Source organism: Chinchilla lanigera, unplaced genomic scaffold, assembly GCF_000276665.1.
Source record: "Chinchilla lanigera isolate Chin_1 unplaced genomic scaffold, ChiLan1.0 scaffold00126, whole genome shotgun sequence".
NCBI lineage: Eukaryota > Metazoa > Chordata > Mammalia > Rodentia > Chinchillidae > Chinchilla > Chinchilla lanigera.
The window spans coordinates 1,926,466-1,937,811 of NW_004955527.1; the positions used below are offsets into that span (position 1 = coordinate 1,926,466).

Genomic DNA, 11,346 nt, shown 5'->3' on the forward strand with positions numbered 1-11,346 from the left:
CACAGAAGTTTGTTCCATCCTGGTCTCTCCATCCGTAGAATGGGGCTGGTAACAGTGTCCACCTCACCAGGCTTCTGTAAAGATGAAACGAGATAATCCAGGCAATGCGTCCAGCACAGCACAGTGCCTGGTGCACAGAACACGCCCAGAGACGGGAGCTGCTAGTATTATTCACCCAGGAACCATTTACTAGACGCCTGCCGTTCAGTGGGCCTAGACTAATGCTAAGCACCTCCGCTCATTTTATCTCCCATGAGACAGGCGTTCAAGTGTCCTCTACGGATGGGAACACTGAGCTTACTCGGGTGGAGAGATCCATGGATAGAAGTGGCAGGGCTGGGATAGTAGCCCAAACTGCCCCCTCCAGGACATAATTTCCAGCAGTTTATAACCTGGGACTTTTTGTTTTGTTTTGTTTTTTGTTTTTGTCTTTTTGAGACAGAGTCTCGCTGTGCAGTTCAGGCTGGCCTTGAGCTCAATTTGTAGCCCAGGCTGGTCTCGAGCTCACAGTGATCCTCCTGCCTCAGCCTCCCAAGTGCTGGGATTACAGGCGTGTGCCATCCCGCCGGCCTAACCTGGGAGATTTTAGCTTTCATCATCCTAGCCCATGGCATTTTCTGCATTGAACATGTGTCACTTTTGTAACCAGACCCAGCGAGTGAGCTGGTGACCATGGCTGGGTGGCAGAGCCTGGGCCCGCTCCACAAGGCCCCCACTCACCCCGTTCCTCCTTTGGCCTCCGCAGGAGACGGTCATGTGGACTTCAAAGACTTCCTGGCTGTGATGACAGACACCAGGCGCTTCTTCTGCTCCATGGGTGAGCAGGGCCCAGCCTGGGGCAGCTGAGTTGGAGGAGGACCTGGAACGCTGATGGGGGAGGCATCCAGGCCCAACCCGTGGTAACAGCAGCCACTATCCCATGTCCTCAGAACAGAACGCTATGACAAATGTGGCTGCCCCGAACCCGCACACTCTGCTCTTTGAGATCCTGTCTCTGCTGGTGGAGATGCTGGCCTTACCCGAGGCAGTCTTAGAGGAGATCACCAGGTGAGTAGCGCTGATGTGTTTGGGGTGGGGGGTTGGGGATGCAAAGGTGACATCTGGCGTTTTGGCAGCTGAAGAGTTTTGCCAGTGAGGACTTTATTGCAAGTGAAAGAAGCCCAGATAAAACTGGCTTACACATAGCACTCAGGAAGCTGAGGCAGGAGGATTGTCATGAGTTTGAGACCAGCCTGGCCTGCATAGTGAGTTCAAGGCCAGCCTGAACTACATAGTGAGACCCTGTCTCAAAACAGCAACAATAACAACAAAAATGATTTAAACAAAACAGGATACATTAGCTCAAATAACTGGTTGGAGCTTCAGGAAAGGCTGGATCCAGGAGACCAAGTATCAGTAAGTCTTTACCTCTCCATGCCCGGGCTACAAACTCAGGCATCTCTCCAGGGAGAAGGTGTAAACAGAACCTCATACTCACAGGAGCCTTTAGCTCCTCCACTTCAGCAGGAAGAGAAGTTCTTTCCTGCGTTTCTCATACAGTGATCCCAGAAGAGGACTCTAAGGGACCCTGCCCGTGGCCACAAGGCTAAACCCTGCCTGTGCGCAGGGAAGGTGAGGTGGGGTGGAGGCCCCTAAGGGAGACAGGCAGGGATTACGAGCATTCCAGGGCTGGGAGGAAACGCGGAAGTGCAGTGGCACTAGGTCCCCACCGTGGTCTCAGTCGCATGCCTCACAGCACCCCTCGTCTCCATTTCCGGCCTGAAACATGAACATATTTTATGCTTGCAGCTCATAAATGGCAGCTTTCAGCCGTGGTGGGTGTGAGGCTCAAATGAGATCGGAATTCAAAAAATTCTTCATGAGTCTCCGCCCACATAAAACTTTGCTGAGGCCATCATGGTGACAATCCAATATGGCGCCAATCCCCAAAACGACAGTGTGTCCCTCCGAGACTAACATTCATATTCTTCCTCCAGTCCCAAACTAAACTCCCTGCTCCCTTTTTATGATCGCGCCAATAAATCTCCAGTCTTCTCGAGATATGACTCCTTGCCTGCCCATACTAACCCCACCCCTAGACCAACCTAATAAAACCTTTTCCCCAGCTCCCTCCTCCGAGGGTCCTTGCAACCTCCTGCAACCCTCCCGCACAGGCGATGAAAACTTTTATCTCTGTCAGTGTCTCTCAATAGCACCAAAACCTTACAGTGCTTTTTGTTGACTGCTCTGCACAAACTTTTTGTAAGTGGATTAGAGGTAACTCTGGCCCGGTGGGAGGAAGGAAGGTGTTAGGGTTTTGCCTGTCTGTGTTCTGTAGCCTTGGGCAAGTCCCCTTGTCCTTGGGCCTCAGTGTCTTCATCTGTAAAATGGAGACATGATTGCCTGACTCCTTACTGTGAGGGACAACCTAACAGTCAGGAGAGCCAGGAGTGTGAGTTCTGGATTGAGCCCAAACTTGAGGGCAAGAGACTGACTGATGGGCCCTCAAAGACAGGCTGGCTGAGAGCACACGTTATTTGTTCTGCAGACTTTTTTTTCTTTTTTTTGGTACTGGGAATCGAACTCATGACCTCGCACTTGCCAGGCGGGTGCTGTGCCGCAAGCTATATCCCCAGCCCTTCTTCTGCAGACTTTTGGTTCTGTTCAGGCCTTAAACAGATTGGGTGAGGCCCATCCACACCGGGGCAGCCCCCAGGTCCTCCATCCACCATGCAAATGCTACTGGCATCCAGGAACACTCTCACAGACATCCCTGAATAATGCAGAACCAAATATCAGGGCCTAGGTGGCACACACCTGTAATCCCAGCACTTGGGAGGCTGAGGCAGGAGGATCCTTGCAAGTTCGAGACCAGCCTAGGTTACAAAGTGAGCTCAAGGCCAGCCTGAACTGCATAGTGAGACCCTGTCTCAAAAAGACAAAAAAAATGACAACAAAAAACCACAAATATCAGGGCCTCCTGTGGACCAGTTGGCTTGAACCATAAACCCTCAGTCATTGTAGGGGTCTCAACACTGTCTGGCCCATTAGAACACACATCTAGAAGGCTACACCCCTCACCTGGTCTTGAACTCACAGTGATCCTCCTGTCTCAGCCTCCCAGAGTGCTGGGATTACATGTATGGGTCACCATGCCTGGTTTAATTTTCTATATTTTGAGGTAAGGTCCAGATTATCCTCCAACTTATGATCCTCTTGCCTCAGCTTCCTGAGAAGATGGAATTACAGGATCACATAACTTTGGAAAAGGAAGGATCTTAGTAATGTTTTTCATTTAATACCCACATATCCTGCGGATTATTTCTTTGCTACGACATCAAATTTGACAAGTAGCAGTGTCCAAGGTTGATTCTAATGTGGAATCTGAAGCTGTATCAGTGAGCTTTTCTTACTCTTTTAAATCAAATTCTAAGTCGGGTGTGGTGGCACACCCCTGTAATCCCAGTACTTAGGAGGCAGAGACAGGAGAACTGTTTCGAGTTTGACACCAGTCTGGGCTACAAAGTGAGCTCAAGCCCAGCTTGAACTGTATAGCAAGACCCTGTCTCAAAAAGACACACACACACACACACACACACACACACACAATCAGTCTACTAGTCTGTCTTGCAGTTTAAATGGGTCTTTTCCCATAAATGCTTCTGTTAGCTTCAAAACATTGACACATTTCATTATAATTATTATGTATCACATATACTAGAAGTATTAATTTTACCACTAACCTCATCAGAAAGAGTCATTATTAGAAAAAAGAGAATCACTATGAAAACTATTAGTGTAGGTATAGTTCATTCATTTTCACTGCTACGAACTATTTTGTCTATTAATATGCATATGCTTGGGGCTGGGGATTTAGCTCAGTGGCAAAAGCACCTGCCTGGCAAGCGCAAGGTCGTGAGTTCGGTTCCCGGTACCGGAGAAAAACCAAAAAAAAAAAAAAAAAAAAAAAAAAAAAAAATGCATATGCTTATGATAGTGGATATATTTTCTAAAATTCTAATTTTTACTCAAAACCTCAAAAGTTTTTATAGACAGGTACTGTCAGTTGTTTTACTTAAAGCCATGGGCTAACTTCATTTTCATGAAAATATCTGCCAAATACTCAAGGATGAATAACCATAGTTTGCTTATTTGTTTTAGTCCCAGCCAGCAAATCCAGGGCCTCACATGTGCTAAACATGCACTCTCCCACTGAGCTACCACTCCAAGCCCAATGTTTGTTCTCTTTTAAGTAAAAATGACTTTTTATGGAAAAAATAGCATAGCTGGTTGTGGTAGTACATGGTTGTAATCCTAACACTCAGGGAGGCTGAGGCAGGAGAATCACAAATTTGAGCCCAGCCTGGGCAACTTAGTAATTTAGTAAGACCTTGTCTCAAAATAAAATATGAAAGGGCCAGGGATATAGCTCAGTGGCACAAACGCCTGCCTGGCAAGCGCAAGGTTCTGAGTTTGATTCCTGGTACCAAAAAGAAAAAAGTACACATATAGATATATAAAGAGATGGGAATGTAGGTCAGTGTAAAGACCCTAGGTTCAATCCCTGCCACACACACACACACACACGTAGCTAGTTTAGCCCAAAACTCAATTGGAGAAGTGCTTTTCCTTAAGACAACCATATTACTTACCTTGGTATGCAACGGAAAGACTTTAAAGACTGTTGAATGAAAAAGAGACACATACCCAAGAGTCAGATCTTAAAAGTTTCACTTTTTATGGGACATTAACTCGGGTCTATTCCTCATCACACACCCCGATAATTCTTTTTGTGTGTGCTGGGGATAGAACCCAGGTATTCACACCTGCTAAGCACATGCTTTACCGCTGAGCTACACCCCAGCCTGAAATGCAGTCATTTTTCTAACTTCATCTCACTTATTAATTGTTGTTCTTTTCATAGGCGTGCGGGTTGGTACTGGGGGTTGAACTAGGCTCTTGCACGGAGCTGCATTCCCCGTCCTTTTTTATTTCGATCCTTCTTCCTCAGCTTCCCAGTGTGTTTGGATCAGGTGAGGGCCATTGTGCCCTGCTGGAAATGTGGGTTTTCTAACTCCATTTCCCCTTTCCTTTATTAGCTGGAACTCTACCGTAACGTGGGGGGCTCCTTCCTCTTCTCGTTCGTTATCACCGGGTGATGGAGGAATTATTTCTCCTTGCAATTTTCCTTTGTATTTCATGTTCAGTATTTTATACTTCCCAAAGTGAGTATTTTATCACTGTAGAGTAGTCATTTATGTCTCTAGTACTGCTTTTTGTCATAAGGCCTAGTTTTGCTTTGTTTTTTGCTTATTTATTTTTTATTTTTGGTACCAGGAATCAAACTCAGGAGCTTGTGCTTGCCAGGCAGGCGCTGAGCTGCCACTAAGTTATATCCCTGGCCCTACTTTTGTTTTGTTTTTAACAATATGGCTATACCAACTTTTAGTCAATATTGAAATGATATGTATTTTTTCATCCTTTGACTAAATTTTTAAAAATTTAAATCAAAGTGGTAAGAGGATATTGTTTTAAAAGCTGAGTAGTTCAAGGTCGGGCATAGTGGTCCACGCCTGTAATCTCAGCACTTGGGAAGCTGAGGCAGAAGGATCACTACAGGTTCAAGGCCAGCCTGGGCTACATAGTGAATTCAAGGCCATCCTAAACTACACAGCGAGACCCTGTCTCAAAAATGCATACATATCCCGGTACCGGAGAAAAACCAAAAAAAAAAAAAAAAAAAATGCATACATACATACTGACAGTTAAAAATGTTTATAACAAACTCTGTCCTTACTTCTAAATAATATACATGTGCTACAATACAAGGCCTGATCAAAAGGTATGGTGAACGTTTAAATTTTTTAAAAAACCTATTATGGTCAAGACACATGGCCAAGAATGATGGGCTAAATTTCTTCAAAGTGAAGTGGGGAGTATTCTGAGGGGGATCTATGGTAACGTGTCTTTTACTGTAATACATTTTTCAATTTAAACATTCACCATATTTTATGATCACTTTTTTTTTTTCTGTACTGTGAATTGAACTCAGGACTTTGTGCTTGCCAGGTAGGTGCTTTGTCGCTGACCTACATCCTGGCTGGATTACCTCTTGTTGATCAATTGTTTACAGCCACTGATTTCAAATAAAAACATTACAATATGTCTTTATCCACCTTTCTCACGGGATCTGGCACCGGGCAGCTTCTGACTCTTCCCAAAGCCAAAAAATGATCATGAAAGGTAAATATTTTGAGTCAGTTTAGGACATTGAGGTAGTCAAGACAACACAATTAAAGACACTCATGAAAGAGGACTTCCAGAATGGCTTCAGAAAGTAACAAGATGAATGGAATGTGTTTGAAGAGAGGGGGATTTTAAGGGCGATTAATGGTAATATATCTTTTACTGTCGAAAATTTTAAAGAATTTAAATATTCACTATAGCTTTTGATCACACTGCATTTTTTTTTTTTTTTTCTTTTCGAGACAGGGTCTCCCTATGCAGTTTAAGCTGGTCTTGAGCTCACTTTGTAGCCCAGGCTGGTCTTGAACTCGCAACGATCCTCCTGCCTCAGCCTCTCGAGTGCTGGGATTACAGGCGTGCGCCGCCATGCCCGGCCACACTGCATATTTTGATCAGTGATCCTTATACTTTTATTTGTTGGCTTCTTGTTATTGTGGATAAGGATTTTTGTCAGATACAAATATCCTGTCTGCCTCTGTCCTGTTCCTATATATATATTCCTGTATCAGTTTGGGATTTCTTTGGGAATAATTTCTTTGGGAATAATTCCATATTTGGGATTTCTATTAGTTATAGCTAAGCAACTGAGCATTTTATTTCATTTTTTTGGCACCAGAAATTGAACTCAAGACCTTGTGCTTGCCAGGCAGATGTTTGTGCCACTGAGCTATATCCCTGGCCCCACAACTGAGCATGCCTGGGGCCAGAAGTGTTTTGGATTTTTAAAATTTTTGCATATGCATAATGAGATACCTGGGGAATGGAACCCAAGCCTAAACATGATATTCATGTGTGTTTAATATATGCCTTATACGCATACCCGTGGGGTAATTTTATACAGTATTTTTACGTGCTTGTGTTGGTCAGGTGTGGAATTTTCCATTTGTGGTGTCAAACTCTGGACCTCAAAGTTTCAGATTTTGGAGCGTTTGGATATTTCGATTAGGAATGCTCCATTTGTACTATGATTTCATTTCCTTCCTTTCCTCCTCCTCCTTTTTACAATTTCTAAAGTTAACAATTGCCTTGATGTTTTTTGTTTGTATCCACTGTAATTCTCCCTGCACCTGCTGTTTTTTCTCGGAAGCACGTTTTAAAGAAATCCATCCCTCTTGTTTTTGGAGAAACTGCCGCAGAGCTGTCATCCTGAGGCTCTTCTGTACCCCAGGAATTCTTCCTCTGGTTTGTTTATTTTAAATTTTTAAATTTTTTTATCTTATCTTCCTCTGCTTTGGACTCTACATTTCCTGAATCCCTTTCTTGGTCTTCTTGACCTGCTTTTCCTTCTTCTTTCTCTCCTCCTTTTCTTTATGGGAGTATGTTTCCCCAGTAGCTTTCCTGAATTAAAGAGGCAGTAATTCAACCACAGGAAGAGCGATGCCCTCACACTTGCTTTTCGGCGATGCGGTGTAAAGTGGTTACCCTTCTGGCATTTGGACTGCCAGTGCGGGGGCCCCCTCCCCGTTTCACCTTGCCTTTCTCCTGGGTCAGAGCCCCTATCTGCATGTATAAAGCTTCCTTTTCTTTTTTATTTTATGCTCTTACTTTGGAACATGTCCCCCCAGGAGCTTTTTTGTTTGTATGAGACAGTATCTCATTTTGCAGTTCAGGCTGGCCTTGAACTTGCTTTGTAGCCCAGGCTGGCCTTGAACTTGCAGCTATCCTCCTGCCTCAGCCTCCTGAGAGGTGGGACCACAGGCATGCGCCACCACGCCCAGCTGGAGACAGTATCTCATGTTGTAGTTCAGGCTGATCTTGAACTTGCAACCCTTTTGCTTCAACCTGCACATGCTGTCCCCACAGCAGCTTCTTGAGAAAGGATGCATAGGAGGCAATTTTTTTTTTGAGATTTTGTATGGCTACAAATGTGGTTATTCTACTCTGACACATAATAATTTAGCTGGGTACAGAATTTTAGGCTGGTGTGTTAAAGAACAGGCCTCATTATGCCTGAGTTCAAACAAGACAGGAGTTTGTTTTTCTTACACTGACCAGTGGAGGAAGCAGCGGGCAAGGAGCCAGTTTCGAAGGTGCTGTTTCTTCCCAGTGTATCGTTCCACTATTTCCTAGGTCAATCCTAAAGCAACCACATGTGCACACATCAGAATTCAGACCTACAGGAAAGGGGAAAGAGGAAGTAAAAAGCAAGCAATTTCCTCTACAACTGTGACTGAGAAAGTTACACATTCTGCTCCTGTGAAGTCATTTTTTCTTCCCTTCTTTTTTGCATATTTATAGATGAAGTCATTTTCTAGCCCATTGTTCAGACTCAGAGTGATGCTATGGTGTGGGGGGGGTGTCCGTAGTTTTCCACTGGGATCTAGATGCACCTCCCAACATGAGAAGCTCTGGGTTAGTTTCCTGTGTGTGAAGCTCACTGAAACATTAAAACCAGACTCCGGGCCAAGGCGCTGGAAGACCCTCTGGTGCCAGCCGTAAGGGCTTCCCAACACTGACAGCAGCTTGTCTGCCCCGCACCACTGCCATCTTGCTGCTGCGTCTCTTCCGGTCTCTCCACACCAGGCTCCAGCCCCTCTTGCCTCGCTCCTTCCCTCTTCCTCGCCTCTCAATGCCGTCCCTCTGCAGGGAAGGCTCTGCCTGCAGGTTCCGCTGAGACCGTGACACAGGGGCCCTGTGTGACGTCTCCTACAACACTTTCCCAGGCACTTAGAAGTGTAGCCAGTACGGTGCACATTCAGTGAAATCTGCTGCATGAACAGTGCTGCAGCCTAGAGGGGGGGAAAGGCAAGTAGTAATAAGCAGGTTGTGGGTTCTAGTGGGTTAGTACAAGTCATTAGGGACCCAAGATGACTACGGGAGCCTACATGGTCCATGGGGAGAGGACAATGGATTTTCCAGAGATAGCCCTCAGGCTGAAACTTAGGGGACAAGCAGAAGTTAGCTACAAGGCTGGTTTATAAGGAATTGGGCATCTAAGTAAAAATGACGGGGACAAAAATCGTGTATGAAAAAACAAAACAAAAACCTTGAGTAACTGGTGGTTAAGGGACTGAGCTCTGAAGCAGATGGTACCGTGCACTTGACAGGCATGCCAGTAACCCTATAGCATGTGGAGCATTCGATCCCTGTCTTACGGAGGGGGCCGGGGGGTGGGCAGCTAAACCTCAGAGGAGTCAGGTGACTTCCGGTGATTGGGCAGCCTTGTCTTCCCACATTTTACACAGGGCACTGAGGCCCAGAGCAGGGCAGTACTGGCCAATGGACACAGGAAGACTGGGCAGAGCTGGGACCAGAACGCAGGTCTCCTGGCTCCTGGGCTTGTGTTCCTGCTCCAGAGCTAGTCAGAGAGAAAAGGGGCTCAGGAGGAGTTGGGTGGCATGAACTAACCACAGCCAGGCTGAGCTGGGCGGGCACTGCCTCCCCAGCTACTACCAGAAGAAGCTGAAAGAAGGTACCTGTAAAGCCCGAGAGATGCCATCAGCCATAGGCCAGCTGCGGTCACAGAAGCAGGTTACCTACAACCACCAGCAGGCAGACCGTTTGGAAGCCCCAGAGCGCAGGGTCCTCAGCATCCTAAGTCGGCTGAAGCAGAATGGTGAGGAGCCAGGCGGCTGTGCTAGGAAGGGGGCTCAGCCCCCTGCCTACTTGGCCTCCTTCCCCTGACCCCCCACCCCCAACCAGACCCCTGGAGCTGAGAGGCCTCGTTTCCCACTTCGGTCTCACCCATGGACGTCCAGCCCTGTGCCAACAGGTCCTGTACTGACGCTTCCCCTCCTGCTGGAGCCCTGAGGACAGGCTGCTCCCAACAGCCCGGCCTGTAGAGATGAGCAGTCCCAGCTCCCCACTGACATGGAACCCACTGCAGTTAGTTAACGGCATGGGACCCTTTGCAGATGTCCAAAATTTAACCACACATTTACTCCATTTTACAGAGGTGAAAAAACTGAACCGAGGAAGTTTAAGTACCTTGCCTCGGCGCCCCAAGCTGGGTTGGCAAGGGGAGTTTACACTCCGGCCCAATCCCCAAACCTGTCTTTCCGCAGGGCAAGACCACCTCCCTTGCCCTGGTACCCTTTACTAGGCTCCTGCAGTGTGCCAAGTGACGAGCAAAGGGCCCTGCAGAGTCTTTCTAGTGTGCCTACCAGGCTGTGCCAGGACCCATGCCGAAGGCCGATCAAGCTGTGGTCAGCCTCTATTCTGTGCTGTGTCCAGCCAAATGCTGCATGTGTCAACCCTTTAATCTTCATCATCTCCACTCAGAGGCTCTGAGAGGTGAAGGGACTTGCCCAAGCCCACCCAGCTCACTCTGTGGAAAGCCAGGGCTTTCCCTGGGTCTACAGGCCTCCTGAGGCCACCATACTCTTAAGCATACCCCTCCTACTAGCTTCCGACCTGCAGAGCCCCTATGCCCAGGTCCCCTGCGTCCCGCTCTACCCTCGGCTGAACAAGAAGATGGCCCATCGGAAGCAGGGCAGCCACAGCATGCTGAACCAGTGTGCACCGGCCAGCCTGAGCCCCAGCACCCATCGTAGCCATCGTAGCCTCTTCTTCCAGTCAGGACCTCCAGGCAGCAGGTGAGTGCCTAGAGGGCCAGGGTCTCTCTCAGGCCCTCTACCTACCCGCTTCCTGAGGCCCCTGGCTAACACATGGGGAATCCGTCCTCCCAGACACAATGCCTGGGAAGAGACAGATGAGAGGGTACTTTTTTTATTTTTTTGGTACTGGGAATTGAACTCAGGACCTTGAGCTTGCCATGCAGGCACTGTGCCACTGAGCTAGCTCCCTGGCTGGTGAGAGGGTAGAAAGGGAAAACACTAACCTTTGTGGAGGGCCAAGGAGCAGGGTGGGTCACTTCACTGAGGCCAAAGTATGCAGGACTTCCTGTGTGCAGGACTCGGTAGTACCCAGTTTTGCTGGGGCTGGCACTATCCCCTTTCCTACCCAGGGAACCTAACCGCTCTGCCCTAGCCTGGTTCCACATTACAAGTACCTGGCTTAGTCGCCGGGCAGAGGGACTGAACCCTACCGTGATTTCCCTTCCCGGCCCCCTGAAGAAAAAGGGCTCAGCCCAACTGCTGCCTCCATCACCTCTGAGAGGAGGCCACCTCTCCCCTGGGCACACACGGATGGCCCTAGCCCGGCAGGACTTCGGGGAGAGGG

General features: G+C 47.5%; 1 protein-coding gene across 7 annotated transcripts in view; it reads left to right on the plus strand.

The window, feature by feature from the left end:
* Positions 1 to 11,346, plus strand: part of Spata21 (spermatogenesis associated 21) — a 35,414-nt gene that overhangs the window by 22,859 nt on the left and 1,209 nt on the right. For 5 of the 7 annotated variants that reach the window (XM_013507381.1, XM_013507382.1, XM_013507380.1 and 2 more), the window contains exons 10-13: positions 746 to 817; positions 930 to 1,047; positions 9,612 to 9,781; positions 10,571 to 10,760. In XM_013507381.1, coding sequence (XP_013362835.1) covers positions 746 to 817; positions 930 to 1,047; positions 9,612 to 9,781; positions 10,571 to 10,760 — 550 coding nt within the window. Of the gene's footprint in view, positions 1 to 745; positions 818 to 929; positions 1,048 to 9,611; positions 9,782 to 9,867; positions 9,955 to 10,570; positions 10,761 to 11,346 lie in introns of those variants that run through there. The other 2 variants (XM_013507384.1, XM_013507383.1) reach the window with 2 other exon arrangements.